At 43.3% G+C, this 18,301-nt stretch overlaps 1 protein-coding gene across 1 annotated transcript in view; it reads left to right on the top strand.

The window, feature by feature from the left end:
• The window catches only part of LOC308303576 (SUN domain-containing protein 1-like), a 46,361-nt gene extending 28,699 nt beyond the window's left edge, over positions 1-17,662 (top strand). The window contains exons 15-23 of the mRNA XM_080747977.1: positions 339-412; positions 1,118-1,262; positions 3,975-4,220; positions 5,559-5,669; positions 6,116-6,200; positions 7,685-7,800; positions 10,178-10,345; positions 10,809-10,901; positions 15,930-17,662. Of these exons, the coding sequence (XP_080604103.1) occupies positions 339-412; positions 1,118-1,262; positions 3,975-4,220; positions 5,559-5,669; positions 6,116-6,200; positions 7,685-7,800; positions 10,178-10,345; positions 10,809-10,901; positions 15,930-16,046 (1,155 nt within the window). The 3' untranslated portion in view covers positions 16,047-17,662. The remainder of the gene's footprint in view (positions 1-338; positions 413-1,117; positions 1,263-3,974; positions 4,221-5,558; positions 5,670-6,115; positions 6,201-7,684; positions 7,801-10,177; positions 10,346-10,808; positions 10,902-15,929) is intronic.
• Positions 17,663-18,301: the final 639 nt, after the last annotated feature.

Below are 18,301 nucleotides of genomic sequence, written 5' to 3'. Positions count from 1 at the left end.
TTACTGTTTAACTCATGTATATTAGGAATTATAAGACATAATACTTATGGAACGTGGAAAAACAGTATCTCCAACAGTCTGTGGAACAACGGTATAAGTCTGTACAAGCAATATTCAGCAGACAAAGGGAGCAGATAACATTAAAACAGACAATTTAACAAAATGAGGGGCGAGTGCATTAACAATTTAACAGATTAAAAATGACTAGTTTGTGGTTTAAAAATGGACTTGGACTGTTATTCGTCTCAGGTACTCATTTGTTCTAATCATATAGAATGTGTACGAACCCTGCTTCATTGTCAAGGAGTTTAACCCGCATTGTGTTGGTCCGTCTGCAGGAGTTTCAGAGGAGACAAGAGGCCATCCCTACAACGGTGGCAGCGTCTCCCTCAACGCTCCCAGTCCCAGTCAGGTGGGACAAATAGATCGTCTAGCACTGATGATTTTACTGAGTAACACGGATGCCCGTCTCTCATAAAATACACGTATCGTTGCTGTCGAGCAGAAACCTCTCGCCTACGAATGTAATGTTTTAGTTTTTTCGTAAATGAACGCCCTACTTAACCCATTTAGACAGGGTACGCATTATTGCGTATTATTATTTGTCTTTTTATAAGTGTCTTTTGAATCCTTCTAAGGTTTTTTGTACTGCTGTGTTTCTATGTCGGTGGTTCTCAAACCTTTTCATGTGAAGGACCCCCAAAATGATATGTATTTGGCCACGGACCCCCCATCTCAAAATATTTAGTTCCAGGGACCACCCAGAAGCAAAATTTGAGTTATAAACGTTCGCTTTACATATATTCAAAGATTTGCACACATTTTCACAACTTTAAAAAAAATAGCAGATCTACAAGCTTGCAGTGCGACACTCGGTGCCGCACTGTGAGCTTGTATATCTGCTATTTTTCAATAGTTAAAGCATTCAATAATCCTAAGCCTAATCATACTACAGCGTCACAATTTGCCGCAAAGCGGTATGTTTTTTCAAGCTTGTAGATCTTCTACGTTTTTGCTATATTTTGAATTTGAATCCTGAAAAGTAATAATTTGGGGCATATGAGGTGTCTACCAGACAGAGCCCATGATTGAATTAGTTTCTCTCTTTTTTTCTCAGGGTGGGTGTGGACCGCGATTCCCACGATGCTTTGCTGGTAGAAGTCGACGGGCTGAAGTCGACGCTAGAGGGCGTCAGGCAGGACCTGCAAGGGCTCATGGGATACCAGGAGCGCTGTGAACAACAGGACGACATACAGGAGACGGTGAGAGACACTCCACCATAGACATAAGGCCACTTTTAACCAAACAGATTCGTGGCCGAATCGGCGGCGGAAGGCGGCGGAAAGCGTCTGTTGCCGAACGGGAGCTCATCGGTAGGTTTTCGGCAGCGGGTCGGGAACGTTATCGACGGAAAACTGGAAGACTGGACTTGCTCAGTTTTGTAGAGTCGCCCCTGGACGTCGGTGAATTGTAGCGAGTTGTAATGGACCATTAGTTTGCTACTGCTGCAGCAAAACCAAGCCTAAATAAGCCAGAGACATTTTCCCGTTGCATATTTTAACTAAATAGCATATTCACAATCTCAACTCTCAATTTCCTATAGTAATCAACTCCAAGGCAACGCTAGTAATAGTGATGTGTGTTGTTTTGGTGTGAGGAGAAGAAATCACCGGACAGGAAGAATCTCCGCTTCTGCTCCTCGGTTGCCAGATTCTGTGAGTTAAACAAGCGACCAGGTCTATGAAAACAAAGCCTAAAGGAGCGTCCAGTTTCACCTATTGAGCTCTATTACATTAGCTATTTTCTAAAAGAATGTTGAAAGCAAGGCCAAATAAGCAACTACAATTCAGAAACATGCCCAAACAAAAGTAACCCACAACTAGCAACATTATAGGAAAACAGGATCAAAGTCGCTTGTAACGAGCCAATATGGCAACACAGTGCGCATGCGCAAAACTGTACAGTAATTACAGTCGGCATACAGTCGGCTGGAAAATTCAATGTGCTTAGTTTTTTGCAGTTCTTTGCAGTCTGTGAACAGTTTGAACAAGTCTCCTGTAGTATTTTCGGTGTGGAGGCACCTATAGAAAGGTAGACGCCGGCTCTGGGGCGTTGGTAAAAGAGTTCTGGTAAGTTTCCGGAATTCTGAAGGACGCTTCCTTGTGCGTCACAGAATGGGATGCTCGGTAGGCCAACCAGATGCAGGACTCCCTCTTTCCCACTGTAGGGGGCAGAGTGCCTTCCACAGTTCCACACTTCCGCCAGTCCTGTTTTACCAGTCGCGCCAATGAACTGCAGCGGTGGATGCGGTATCTAGCTTTTTATATCTGTGCACTCCACCCCTTGGACTGTGTGTGTTACTAGTTGGTGCTGTGTGTGTCTTGGTGTAACTGTGTGCCTTTCTTCTGTTAGTAGTGTGTGTCTTGGTGTAGCTGTTTGACGCAATTTGCCTTTTAGCATGATTCTTCCTACCTGGTTTGGTGGATTTCTGCACAGCGAAAATGTGTCGAAATATACACAGACAAAAGTGCTAATTTTGGCCGTCTCAAAGCTACTCTTTTCTTCACGAATTGTTCCCTGAGACCAGCCGAAGTGCATTTAATCCATCCACATTGACCCGGATGAGAAACAGGCTGCGTTTACTTTGAGAGAGGAAGAGTGAGACACCTATGGTCACATAATTCTACAGGTCACTGGTTTCAGCGTGGTTTCTTGACATTCAGTCTCGTGCTGTTGAATGAGCATTAGCAGCCACGTAACGTAGCTACGTACTGTAGCTAATGCTCTGATCTCTGAAGAGGGGCGACAATAACAGAAATCCAACCAAACCTGGTAGGAAGAATCTTGATAAAAGGGGCATATGTTTTAGCCTGGAATTGCCCTTTAAAGGTACTTGAGAAATAAAGATGAGACAAAAATAGAGCAGGTACCTGCCACAAAAAAAAAAAAAAACATTAAAGCTATACTGTGTAAGATGCTCAACTAGTGGTCAGTAGCCCTATAGCAAACCGCGGTCGCGTTCGCGTCTTTCGCCCGTTTTTCGTACCTTCACACCCCCGCGTCTGCCTCCACAACGCCGAGAGCTATCTTTAGAGGGGTCCCTGGTTCCTGTGCGTTCAGGCATTCCGGAGAAACGGACTACTTCACCCTGCCTGGTAGGCGAGATTACCTTTTGAGTAAAGAGACACACGGGCGACTACAAATATGGCGACCCCACTTCAAGATGCGCTGTGATTGGCCGGTAGTGTACCATGATCGGCGATGTGATTGGGCAACGTATACACAACGTATACAGATGATGCAGATTACGTCATTTTGGCGCGAAATCCGGTCCACGGCCAGGATCATAGAAAACATATAAAGAGAAGGCTTCAGAAGCTGAAAATAACGGAGTGGGTGTTCTAAAACTTTAGCGATTTAACAGTTAGGACAATTTTAAGATTTGTTTTATAAAAAAAGTTACATGGTACAAATTTAACAGTTCTACTGCCATATTTATTATGTATTTATTTGTGCTGGTGTCATCAAAAAGTAGCTTACCTTTGCGATGTTATAGAAAGTTATCTATGGATTATTTCCAAACATAATCGTTTTCAATGGAGACATATATGTGTACTGTAGCCAAACTGACGGCAGGGGGAAGCCTTATGCAAGGAATGAATGTGAAATGGCCCTCCCCTCTCTCCGTTGTTCAGAGCGTAGAAATGCATGTTCTAGATCAGGTCCACAGAATACAGCCAGGAAGTGATTTGGGACTCCACTGATGTTTACGTGTGGTGGAAATTTGAGAGCAGCGTTACGGGAGATGTTGTTACTGTACACACCCGCGCGACCGCTCATCAGCTTACAGTGAACAAGCGTTCGTTTTGGCTTTGCGCCCCCGTCAGAATTGGTACGAGCGTTAACGTTCGAAGCAGTAAAAGAGTTAATTTGAAAAATAACAAACAAAAAAAAACATTTATTTTATGTGACAGATTTCAGCCCGGGTCAAGGCGCAGGTTCGCGAGGAGCTGCGCGTCTTGTTCTATGGCAACCAGCTGAGCACGGGACGGGAGGCATCATCGTCTACGGGGGACGCGGCCCAGTCCCAGCTGCCCCGCCAGGCCCTCCTCCAGTGGCTGACGGAGCGCTACGTCAGCAGGGAGGACCTGCAGGCCGACCTGCACCGCCTGGAGCTCAGCATCCTGGAGGAGATCAGCCTGAAGATGACGGAGACGCAGGTAGGGATGGGACCATGATCCTTATCCCATTTAGGCCTAGAATTATTGAATGCTTTAACCAGTGAAAAATAGCAGATATACAAGCTCACAGCGCGGCACGAGTGCCGCGCTGCGAGCTTGTAGATCTGCTGTTTTTGAAAAATCGCGAAAATTAGAACAAAATTTGAACCGATTCTACAAGTGTCTTTTGAATCCTTCTAAGGTTTTTTGGACAAGCCTATGTTTCTATGTCAGCAATCTGGCCAGCCATCGTCAAAGAAAAGGTCCTTTTCAATTAACTGGAGCTCAGTTAGTCTGTTCTTGAGAGACTACTATGTCAATGGTGCTCAAACCTTTTTATGTGAAGGACCCCCAAAATGATATGTATTTGGCCACGGACCCACATCTCAAAATATTTAGTTCCAGGGACCCCCCAGAAGCAAAATTTGAGTTAGAAGCGTTCGCTTTGAAAATACATATATTCAAAGATTTGCAAACATTTTCACGACTTTTTTCAAAAATAGCAGATCTACAAGCTCACATCGCGGCACTCGGTGCCGCGCTGTGAACTTGTATATCTGCTTTGTTTCACTGGTTCAGAGTTACTACAGGGGGGCCGCCAAAATCTTTGTGTGATAGGATAATTATTTTAAATGAACTACTTGAAACCTCGCATCCCTATTTTGAGGAGAACTTTAGCCAAAAATAGCAGATCTATAAGCTCGCAGTGCGAGCGCAAGGCGTTGAGAGCTTGTTGATCGGCTATTGTCGGCAAATAGGTTTGGTGTAAAAGTTAAGTGGTTAAATGTCTGAAAAAAACACATTAACACAAATCCAACATAGACTGATGACATTGCTGTGTAACAAGTGAATCCATCTATGAAATCTGTGAAAATCTGCTACACAATTTTATACAATATGTAGTGGGGGTCCCTACTTTATCAGCTAAAGGGGTGTTTGGCCTGAAAACGTTGAAGACCCCTGGTTTATCGTGATTAAAAAATCCCAATAATAGTATCGAGGAGATCTGCATTTATCGTGAAATTATCCTCCGTCATGCACTGGTATCAATTCACCTTTAATTTGCTGAGCTGCATATCCGGTACCACCTAAAACCTCTATAACTGGTAAAACGGACGTGGAAATAACGTACTTGATCCAGTCTTTTTTTTTTTTTTTTACTCTCTACCAAATCTCACATTGCAACGCATTGTGAGCTTGTAGATCTGCTATTTTTGACAAATGTTCCGCCCCAGGATAATGGATGTTGGGGATGTTTTGATTATTGTGATAATGTCGTAAATTGCTATTATGTTTTTGGTCACAATAACTGTGATTTTCATATGGCCCCATCCTCAGACAAAGGACAAGGAGAATATGATGAACCTTCAGATGGAGACACGGGGCAGAGAAGCAGGGCCGGAGTCTCAGGGAAGAGAATCTGAACTCTGCACCTCCATGACAGAGGAGGTAAGACGGACGGAAGACATCATCAAAGCTGGCTGAGAGAAGAAATAAATAAAAATGTCCTCGAGGTTTAAACGTCCTTGTTTTTTCGTTTCTATAAATTGTGAGCCACAAGGGATAACGCTTTTTTGTTGTTACATTCCTAAGCCAATAATTTGATGGCCAGCAGTGGTTCCTTATGGAGACACAAAGAGCCTGCTTTTGAGACATTATCTCTTAAATTATTAGCTTAGGAATGTGACAAAAACTGTAAAATATCCATGAATTCAAGTCTCCATGGGATGAGTAATTTATAGAAAAAAGGTCCCTTGAATTTTATTTAACCCATTAAGACCTGAGGCAGATTCTAAAAATGTCGCTACATATCAGTGGTAGTGCAGATGTTCAAAAATTGTGCAGTCTTTCAGACATTAAATGACTCTCCTCTCCTCTCTGCTGTCCTCCCACAGGAGGTGAAGCTCATAGTGAAGGATGCTCTCAGACTGTACTCTGAGGACAGGACCAGCATGCCAGACTTTGCCCTGGAGTCTGGAGGTGAGACTGATGTTCACCAAATATTCGAATGTTCGAATATAAAAGTCACTATTCGACGTTGTTCACCGAATATTCGCGTATTTTTTATTTTTGTTATTGTTTTGTCTTTAAAAATACTGTATATATATATATTTCTTCATGGTTTATAAAGCTTGGCTAGATATGAAGTCCTAAGAACCCTGACAAGCAATTGTAGGTATTACGTTTAATGTGACTCGGTTCTGCAGATAAATATTGTGAAAATAGCAGATCTACATGCTCACAACACCTCGCAACGCGAGGCGTTGTGAGCATGTAGATCGGCTATTTTCACAATGTTCGCCTCTTGCTTACTTAATATTTGACAGTTTGGACAGTCCTGTCGAATATTCGACTATTCGAAATCTTTGAGGTAGATTAATTAGAATACTAAAAATCACTGTTCGTGAATGGCCTAGGCTGTACCTGACTTAATCAAAAACCCCGTCATCACAATTGTTCTCTATCCCGACTTCGTCAGAACTATGCAAATTATTCCTCTGGATCAAAACCCAGTCATCAGGATCATTCTGGTGGCTCATGGTTGAGATGTCATGACGCTGTCAAAATATGGCTGTGTGAGCAAATTTTGATTTAGTTTTGGTCATAGTCTTTTGTCATAATTTAGTCTCCTGAAAGGTTTTAGTTTTGGTAAAACTTTAGTCGACTAAATATCATAAGATGTATTTTGGCAGGCCTTGATGGCATCGCAATGATTTTACACTTGGTTGCGTGCTGAAAATAGCCGATCTACAAGCTCACAACGCGTCGCGCTTGTGAGCTTGTAGATCGGCTATTTTCAGCACGCAACACCAGAGATCAAACAAACATAAAATGACTCTCTTCTCCACTAGTCCCTCCCTAACGTTTTAGTCTAGTTTTTATTTTGTTGACGAAATTGTCAATATATTTAGTCTTAGTTTTAGTCACCATAGCTTAGTTTTTATTTAGTTTTTATTTAGTTTTCGTCAGTGAAAAAAAACTTAGTCGACAAACATTTTTCGTCATAGTTTTAGTCGACGAAATCAACACTGATTATTGTATTAGACAAAAGTCAAGAACAGAACCAGTATAGTCAATACATTAAAAGAATGTAGTACAGTACACCCTGCCTAAAAAGAACATCCCAAATAAGTCCGTTTATGGTCTTTTATGTCGGAAGTCCTTGGTATTCAACTCATGGATATAACAAACATTGATCATCAAAATAACAATTATTGGTTGCACATTTTAATTACTACACTGTGCTTTTTGCATCTAATATTTTATATCCCCATATTAAGTTGATAATGCTTCCTATGACAGTAGTTTTGTGTGTGTGTGTGTGTGTGTGTGTGTGTGTGTGTGTGTGTGTGTGTGTGTGTGTGTGTGTGTGTGTGTGTGTGTGTGTGTGTGTGTGTGTGTGTGTGTGTGTGTGTGTGTGTGTGTGTGTGTGTGTGTGTGTGTGTGTGTCTGTCTCCCTGCAGGGGGCAGCATCCTCAGCACACGGTGCTCTGAGACGTATGAGACAAAGACGGCTCTGCTGAGTCTGTTTGGTGTTCCTCTGTGGTACTTCACACAGTCTCCTCGCGTTGTCATCCAGGTAACACACATCTCCTCACAGCCTGTCACTTGTGATTAGGTGGTGGCAGGGGTGTCACAGGGGGGGGGGGGGGGAGTGGGACTACGTTACTAGGGCCCAAGGTGGAGGGGCCTTAATTATTTTATACTTTAGCTATTGAGAAATAGCAGATATACCAGTAAGACTCCCTAATCGGGAGATAAGCGACCGTTGGTCGCTTATCTCCACAAATAGGCCAAAAGTTTGTTTTACCAATTATCAAGACATACGGGCAGTTGACAGTTTGCCATGGTTACTCATTGAAGTTGAATCTCCATATATGGAGATAACCTTCGCATCACACTAAGTCTGACCTCACCAGCCCATATTTGGGCATGAGCAACTTATGTCTCCATATATGGAGATATGATGACATCACACAGTCCTCAGCCGATGATGTGGCGTGATGTCATACAATACACAAACGAGCCCTACAGTATAAAGGGGCAATTCTTGCCAGGAAAGAAGCATTTCTTCGACTCAGACCTTATCGCCAGGGTTGGCTTATAGCAGCTGTCGGTAGGACCATATATGGATTCTGTTAGTGTGGATCTCCTAACAGGGCATCATCTGGGATACAATCCCTTTTATGCCCATATAAGGAGATCCCTAACAGAATCCCTTTCATGCCCATATATGGAGATCCCTAACAGAATCCCTTTTATGCCCATATATGGAGATCCCTAACAGCATCCCTTTTATGCCCATATATGGAGATCACTAACAGCTAACAGAATCCCTTTTATGCCCATATATGGAGATCCCTAACAGAATCCCTTTTATGCCCATATATGGAGATCCCTAACAGAATCCCTTTTATGCCCAGTTGGTTGCTAGGGTAAAAAAACATGGTTGCTATGGTAAACAGTTGGTTGCTAGGGTAAACAGTTGGTTGCTAGGGTAAAACCATGGTTGCTAAGGTGGTTGCTAACGTACACTAACAGACCAGCAACAACAGACTGTTGCCACAGCAACGTACACAAAGGTTTGTGTACACATGTGGTGTGATGTCATACTGAAGATATATGACATCACACCGTACACAAACAAAGGTGTGACCGACGGACGGACGGCCGGTGGAGGTTTTGGTAGTAAACTGCTCCCTAACGGTCGCAACAAGCTCACAGCGCGGCACCGAGTGCCGCGCTGCGAGCTTGTAGATCTGCTATTTTTGAAGTCGTGAAAATGTGTGCAAATCTTTGAATATATGTATTTTTTAATGCGAACATTTGAAACTCAAATGTTGCTTCTGGGGGGTCCCTGGAACAACATATTTTGAGATGGGGGTCTGTGGCCAAATACATATAATTTTGGGGGTCCTTCACATGAAAAGGTTTGAGCACCACTGACATTGAAATATTCAAAGACTTGACCAAATTTTCATGATTTTTCAAAAATAACAGATCCACACGCTCGCTGTGAGCTTGCATATCTGCTATTTTTCAAGAGTTAAAGCACAAAATAATGTGTTCCCAGTCTAAATGGGTTAAAGCCCCTCCCCCTATGAAGAACATCGCTGTGAATCCTTGTACCCAGGGCCCAGAATTTGGTGCCACACCCCTGCGTGGTGGCACGATCAAAGAGTGTCGTAGCTCTCTTCTTTCAGTTATGTGTCTAACTGAAGTTGATGTCACTCTGGATTAGAGCATTTAAACCCTTTATACCAGTGGTTCTCAAACTTGGGGTCGGAGCAGCACTGGTTCTTGAACCAAGGTTCTTTTGGTGTGTCCTTGAGCAAGACTCTGTACCCCTAATGGTGCCTTGCTTTGTTTCCTCTGCCTTCGCCCATCGGTGTATGAATGCTTGTCAATGGGTGAATGCAATGCACAATCTACGTAAAACTCTTTAGCTAAAATGTGCTATTTAAATGCACCATATACCATTTACAACTCTAGATCATGGGTCTTCAACAGGGGGTCCTCAGAGTTACTACATGGGGTCCTCCAAATCTTTGAGTGATAGAAAGTTATTTTCTCCTTTTTTATATTAACCACTTAATAACCATATTCTGAGAACTTTAGCCAAAAATAGCAGGGTTGTGAGCTTGTAGATCGGCTATTCTCGGCAAAGAGGTTTGGTGTAGAGGGGGAAAAAGAGCAGACCAAGTACAGAGTGAAAGTTCAAGTTTATTAAGTATTGTCAGTTCAAGTGGTTAAATATCTGAAAACACAAATTGACATGAATCCAAAATACACTGATGATCGTGCTGTCAAACGATGAAACTATATGGAATCTATGAAAAGGTTGTGGGGTCCCTGCTTCATCTCTCTCTGAAAACGTTGAAAAAAAAGAAAAAAAATAAGAAAAAAAAATAAGACCCCTGATCTAGATTCTTTGTTGCATGTTCTCCCCCCTCCAGCCTGACATCCAGCCAGGGAACTGCTGGGCGTTCAAAGGTTCCCAGGGTTACCTGGTGATCCGTCTGTCCACGAGGGTCCTTCCCACAGCCTTCTCCTTGGAACACATGCCCAAAGCCCTGGCTCCCAATGGGAGGCTGCACAGCGCGCCCAAGGACTTCGCTGTCTATGTAAGACACACACACGCCCGCACGCACACACACAGACTGTCCTCTGCGGGGTGGCTTCATGTACTATGATCAAGTTAACCACTGTATACTTATATCTGGTTCCCAAACACTGGGTCGCGGACACATTTTTATGGGTCCCTTTATTTATTTTTATTTTCTAAATGTTTTTTTTTTTTAATTATTTATTTCAAAACCTTTTCCATAAACATTCCCAAAAAATATATTTTTTTCAGGAATCAAAAAATGAATTCAATGATTTCAATAATTCAATGAAGTCATTTTGTGAATAAATAAATAGAATAATAGGGGGGGGGGTCCCATTAATATATGATTGTTTTGAGGGTTGCGGCCTGAAAATGTTGAGAACCGACACATTACAGCAAGGGGGCTGCATCTTTATGTCTTTCACGCGGCTCTGTGTGTTTTGACCTCATGGTTGAACGTGTGTGTGTTGTGCCGGTAGGGTCTGGACGATGAGAAGCAGGCCAACGGGACGTTCCTGGGCAGGTACACTTATGAAGAGGACGGAGAGGCCCTGCAGACCTACACTGTCACTGTAAGTTCTCTCTGGGTGCAGACCTACACAAGTAACTAAGTACATGTCATGTACTCAAGTACTGTACTTAACACCTTCTAAGCCACGGGGAGCCCCTTAATGTTAAAACCGTACTATATCGCACATCCCCCCAGGGACTCTCAGCCACGTCGTACATTCCCGGACTTTGTCTTTAAAACCGGAATAAAAGCTTTTGATCCGAAAATCGGCGATCGTCTAACCTTCCCTAGTCACCACTCGTGCACTGATAGCTCATGCAGACCGTGCATGAAGCAGAGGTGACGTCAGCGCCTCTCCTTCTCCAAGGCTACTCCCAGCCATCCGTTTGCTGTCTGCACACTCGAGCTCCTACAGCAGCCATGCTTGGGGCTATGCTAGCGAAACTTTTCAGTTCTGTTCTTCAGTCACACATGGACTATTTGCGGGGACATTTACGTGAAAGGATCGCGCACGCGGAACGCACGGGGACATCGACGATCGGCCAAAACCCCCATTCTATCCCAACGGAAATCGAGAAAATCATGGTGAGTTACTGGCCTGGGAAAAAAAAAGAAAGAAAAAACAGCGGCGCTGTTCAAGATGGAGGGGCTGCGGGGTCATGTTTATAAACATAATATTATGTCTCAGATCACAATACAATAATAGAAATGTCATGGCTAATCTACCAACCACCATTCTATTTCGGACGTCAAGGTGTTAAAGGTGGGTACTCGGGGCCCAGCGGTGGGCCTGGTGGCCCCGGGGGGTCCCTGGAGGTGGTCCCCGGGCTTAAGTACACTTTCTGGTTATGTTTTACTTTACTGGAGTATTTCCATTGACGAATCTTCTGTACACTTCTACTCCACTACATCTCAGAGGCAAGTTAGTCCATGGGCCATACGAGATGTCGCTTTCCGAAAGGTGGCAAAGGTTACTATGCATTTTTGAAAAGCGCTATATCTGTAGATTATATTCTGGTATGATAACCCTTTCTGAGACACAGCTAAATTGGTGTTATCAGCTGCTTAAGTTGGTGTCCCATTAACATCGTGGGGCTCTCATCACTTTTCATCACTAAACCATAGTTTTGTGGAGACGTTTTTAGCCCAAGGAATGTTTTTCGTGCAAAACACATGCTTGCAATGGATTCAGAATCATGAAAAACCCCTAGTTTGACCCCTCATTTGTTGCATTTTTTCCCCCCCTGTATAGTTAAGTTAATGGGATACTGACTTTAGCGGCTGATAACACCAATTTAGCTGTGTCTCAGAAAGGGTTATCATACCAAAATATAATCTACGGATATAGAGCTTTTCAAAAAAGAATACTAACCTTTGCCACCTTTCGGAGAGCGACATCTCGTACGGCCCATGGACTAGGTATTGTATTTTACTCAACTACAGTTATTTGGAAATTGTAGTTACCTTGTAGATTTTTAATATTACAGTATTACAAAAGATACATTAATCACTAATCACTTCAGCCCTATATATACATTTAAAATACATTTGAAAATAGCCAATCTACAAGCTCACAATGCCTAGCGATATATTCTCACATAATGGAGCGACTAAGCTTGGGCAGATATTTGATCATATCAAATTATGTTCCTATATAATCCCATTCATTTCTTTATTTCTTTAAATTTATGTTTTTGTAATGCTTATAGTTTGCCCATAATGTACCTTATACCAATGCTTATTGACATAACTACAGGCTATAGCTTGTGGTTAATTCTGTCCACTAGAGGGCCTTCCAAGCAGTGTAAAAAACATCACAAGGATGCAGCTGGGACGTATCATCAGTGATGTAGCCTGGGGTCGACGGGTGTTTCGGGTCTCGCAACATCATACACCCTCGCCCAGGTGACCCAGCCGGGGTTGATCAAGTCCCGACTTACGTCCCAGTAGCTATCCACGATCAGTCCTATTAGGGAAAGACAGGGTCACTCAATGTGCAGCACCGGAACTACTCTGCCAGGATTGGGGAGCCATTCTGGCGCGTGGAAGAACTAGGCTCTATGGGTTGACTCCTGGCCGGGCTCCTCCTACGTCTTACCAGGTCCTCTCCTGCTCTCACCAGGTTCAGAACCTGTGCGTTGCACCAGACCCCAATCCAAACATTCCATTCAGCTGCTGCAATTGAATGGCCCTCCTAAAGGCCTCACCGTGGATTTGTTGGGCTTCTTCCTCACGGAAGACACAGGCTGGGGCGCTAACCCAACCTGCTCCCGGGTGCCGTCTAAATTCCGGCCGTCAACCGAGTCTCCGGTGGTCACCAAACTATTCCTGGTTGTCACATAGTCTATTCCTATGAGCCACTATAAATAGAACTAATAGTGTAAAAAACATCACAAGGATGCAGCTGGGACGTATCATCAGTGATGTAGCCTGGGGTCGACGGGTGTTTCGGGTCTCGCAACATCATACACCCTCGCCCAGGTGACCCAGCCGGGGTTGATCAAGTCCCGACTTACGTCCCAGTAGCTATCCACGATCAGTCCTATTAGGGAAAGACAGGGTCACTCAATGTGCAGCACCGGAACTACTCTGCCAGGATTGGGGAGCCATTCTGGCGCGTGGAAGAACTAGGCTCTATGGGTTGACTCCTGGCCGGGCTCCTCCTACGTCTTACCAGGTCCTCTCCTGCTCTCACCAGGTTCAGAACCTGTGCGTTGCACCAGACCCCAATCCAAACATTCCATTCAGCTGCTGCAATTGAATGGCCCTCCTAAAGGCCTCACCGTGGATTTGTTGGGCTTCTTCCTCACGGAAGACACAGGCTGGGGCGCTAACCCAACCTGCTCCCGGGTGCCGTCTAAATTCCGGCCGTCAACCGAGTCTCCGGTGGTCACCAAACTATTCCTGGTTGTCACATAGTCTATTCCTATGAGCCACTATAAGCAAAACTATTCATTTTTGTTTTGTTTTAACATTCATTTGGAATGACCAGCAGCAAGTGATGCTTTCATGCCAGGTAGCTAATAAGTAAGGCACACAATCAATTACATTAATTTGAATGGATTAACTGCCCATTACATCAAACTAGAAGCTCAGCCGCCCTTTGGGCGGCCGAGCGTCTAGTCGGCGACCTGGCCAACTCGGGAACAATATAAATAGGGAATGAATGCCCCGCCCTTTAATGCAAACCCCATTATACCTGTTGTCATAAGATAGGTCTTGACCATCTGTTTGCGTGTGTCAATTTATGCCCATATATGGAGATATCTGTATTGTCTGTCTGCATCCATTTTATGCCCATATATGGAGATCTATGCAGACACAGTGCCGGTTCTGGAAAACCCTGATGTCAGACATCAGAATCCGAACCTTTCGTGCTGGTTCCAGAAATTCGCGTATCTGGTCGGGTCGAGGCCGGGCACTGCACTACCTGCTGCGGCGGGGAACCTGCGCGCCGAATTTGAAATAGGGAATGAATGCCCCACCCTTTAATGAAAACCCCATTATACCTGTTGTCATAGGACCCGTTTTGACCATCTGTTTCTTGTCCACTTATGCCCATATAATAATGGAGATCTCTGCAGACACAGTACCGGTTCCGGAAAACTCTGATGTCAGACATCAGCTCAACATACCGGGCATCAATTTTATGCCCATATATGGAGATCTCTGTGAATCCCTACCCTTTAATGCAAACCCCATTATACATGTTGTCATAAGAGCCGTACGTAACCATGGCATGTTTTGTAGACTCATGTGGCATACGTGATGTCAGAGCCTTTTATGATGTGATGTCACAATGAGTCAGCGCTTGTGCCGGTTTCCTCAGAAACAGCCTGATGTCAACAATCATCTCCGCATACGGAGATTCTGAACTTTTCGCGCGGGTTCGGGAAAACCACGCATCGGGTCGGGCCGAGGCCCGGCACTGCACTCCGCGCCACGGCGGGGAACGCGCGTGCCAAATCTGAAGCCGGTGGGATGAACGGTTCTCGAGATACGCGGGGCACATACATATACATACATACATACTCACAGAGATTTCTCGCATTTATTGTAAGATTTATTGTAAGATGAGCACAAACAATTAGCACATTGGGTATCTGATGCACTGATGGGACAATATGTGATATTATCGTTTACCGGGATAAAAAACACTCACGATAATCGTATCGTGGAGATTTCATTTATCGTTATATCGTCCTCCGTCATGCACTCTATAATTGGTCAAAGGTACTTAAAATGTAAGTACTCGATAGTCTTTTTTTCACTCTATCAAATGTCTTTGCCAAAAAATAGCCGATCTACAAGCTCGATGCGACGCGTTGTGAGCTTGTAGATCTGCTATGTTTTGGCAAATGTTCCGCCCCAGGATAATGGCTTTTGATTATTGCGATAATATCATAAATCGCGATTTCCTTTGTCACAGTAATCGACCCCCATCTCAAAATATTTCAGTTCAGTTCAGTTCAGTTTATTTTCAGTTCTTTGGGCATTATACAAGTTATTATTGAAAAAAATAGAAAAATATAATCAACAGTATAAATATGCATACGAAAATGTCTGTACATACATTTCACAGTATTTGTCCAAGTCCCTGAAAAAGGGGTAGAGAGAAGCCACAAGGCTTGTCGGGCCCTACCCCTGGTAATGTTTTTACATTTGTTTATTTTTTTATGACACTTCTTTTTCTTTTTTCTTTTTTGTCACAATGAAATAAAAAGTAGACAACAATAGTAATTATGATAACAATAGTGATAATAGTGGCAATAATCCATCCATACAGTATATGCTATATATTTAGTTTTGTTATATTATAATTTAGTTCCAGGGACCCCCCCGGAAGCAGAATCTGAGTTACAACTTAAAAAATACATATATTCAAAAAGACGTGCACACATTTTCGTAACTTTAAAAAAAATAGCAGATCTACGAGCTCGCAGCATGAGCTTGTATATCTGCTATTTTTCAATAGCTAAAGTATAAAATGATTAAGGCCCTTCCACTTTGGGCCCTAGTAACTCAGTCCCGTTCCCCGTCCCCCCCTTGTGACGCCCCTGCCCTGCTTCATCCTCATGCATCTCACCAGGAGCAGAACGAGCGAAGCTTCCAGATCATGGAGGTCCAGGTGCTGTCCAACTGGGGCCACCCGGAGTACACGTGCATGTACCGTTTCCGGGTGCACGGCAAGCCCAGCAGCAACTGAGCACACGTCACACTACGATCTACAACCAGTCTGAGTTACATACTCTGACAACTGTCAGAGTTACATACTTGTATGGTTCCATTAGTCTAGGGGGACAGGGGGGTCCGCGCGCATAGGGTGGATTTGTTTTCGCCACCTGTTTTTCCTTAATCCTTGAAGGGTATATTTTAAGATTCTGCCAGGTACCAAGCTGAAATATGTTCTCATGGGGTTCATTTTTAATGATTTCTTGAATCTGCCCATTCACTTACTATACAGGAAAAAAATATCCCCCCAAAGAAATCTTCTTTAAGTAGCATGTGAGGGGTCTAACTAGGGGTTTTCATGATTCTGAATCCATTGCAAGCATTTGTTTTGCACGAAAAACATTCCTTGGGCGAAAAATGGACCTCGCAAAACTGTGAAAAGTGATGACTCATCACTTTTCATCACAAAAACCATAGTTTTGTGGGGCAGTTTTTAGCCCATGGAATGTTTTTCGTGCAAAACAAATGCTTGCAATGGATTCAGAATCATGAAAACCCCTAGTTAGACCCCTCACATGCTAGTTAAAGAAGATTTTTTGGGGGGATATTATTTTCCTGTATAGTAAGTGAATGGGCAGGTGCAAGAAATCATTAAAAATGAAACCCATGAGAACATATTTCAGCTTGGTACCTGGCAGAATCTTAAAATATACCCTTCAAGGATTAAGAAAAAACAGGTGGCAAAAGAAATCCACCCTATGCGCGCGGACCCCCCTGTCCATCTAGACTACATCCTAAATGAACCCACGGAATCCCTGGAATCCACTTTGAGAACCACTGATCTACACGCCAAAATCCTCTGTGTTCATTTACCTACAAAGCGTGCACAAATTGGACCCTATGGGTCCTTTTGGTTCCACTTGTGCACTCTTGAGTTTAAACGAACACTTGGTTTTACTGTGTACTCTACTGGCCTGTCATCAATCTGTCGGAAGAAAAAAAGGTACAGCGGCGAGATGAAGAGTGTGTATGTGAGGTAATGATTAGCTTTGTTCATACACACACTGTTGCTCTGCAAAGAACTTGAATGCACACACACACACCTGCAGGATCTAAGCTGGCACCTACTTGATCTACCTGCCTCATTATAGAATCACATTTAGACTTGAATCTTTCTCCCTGACCGGCTGAAAGCTCAAGAAGATCTGGTGCGGCCTTCACTAGTTTTATTTATTTTTCTTACGGACTCATTCTGGCCTCTTTCTGAACTCGGAAGAGGTATCAGGGGCATGGGATTTAAGTGTCCTTAGATGCATGTACATATTGTCGTTCTCTTTTTAAAGGGAATTAAAATATTGCACTGATTAATTTTTTTCTATTATTATTTGTTCTGATCCCCATTAGCTTCCACCAAAGTAGCAGATAGTCTTCCTCTTCTTTCAATCAACTGTACTTTTATTTAATGTTTTGACTGCAACAAAACGGGTTTGTGTATTTTATTCCTGCTATGGATGCCTTGGCCCAAAACTACTTTTCACCATTATTTATATTTTTTGTAAAGCCTTCTACGTTTGTAAAGTGTCTTGGGACTATTTTGTGTGTATATATGTGTTTGTTTAGTTTTTTTCTGAGATTTGTATATGGTTGCAAGATAACATTTTGGAAATATAATAAAGATCTACTTTTTTTTTAATTATTTTGTAGTTAATGGGGGGGAGTTAATGGTTTCAAAACGGTACAGAAGGCAGATTTGCATATTAGGAAGCATTATGAAATAAAATAAACTTGTAACACTGCAGAATATATTTAGCATCAAAACCAGTATAGCTGATGCCTTGTTCATTCACATTGGTGCTTTTATTCATAGTGAAACATCCCTTCATCCATCCATCCATCTTCAGCCGCTTATCCGGAATCGGGTCGTGGGGTTGACAGTTCCAACTGAGACTTCCAGATTTCCTTTTCCCAAGCAACTTCCTCCACTCCCTCAGGGAGTATACCGAGGCGTTCCCAAGCCAGTTTGGAGATGTAATCCTTCCACCTGGTCTTAGGTCTGCCACGGGGTCTCCTCCCAGTGGGACGTGCATCGAGGACCTTCATGCTGGGTGGATGTAGGCTACATTTTTCTGCTTTTGACAAAAAAACAGAAAATGTCTAATTTCAGGTGAATTAATACGACGAAATACTTTAAGGCTGAAAGTTTGACAGACTGATGAAGAACAGTGTCCTTTGTCATTACGGCGTGGTTCTAGTGCAGGGGTCTTCAATGGGGGGTCCCCAGAACTACTA

The sequence above is a fragment of the Nannobrachium achirus genome (genome assembly GCF_963921795.1).
Source record: "Nannobrachium achirus genome assembly, chromosome: 18".
NCBI lineage: Eukaryota > Metazoa > Chordata > Actinopteri > Myctophiformes > Myctophidae > Nannobrachium > Nannobrachium achirus.
The sequence above is the reverse complement of the archived record's forward strand: the minus strand, read 5'-3'. Positions and strand labels throughout refer to the sequence as shown.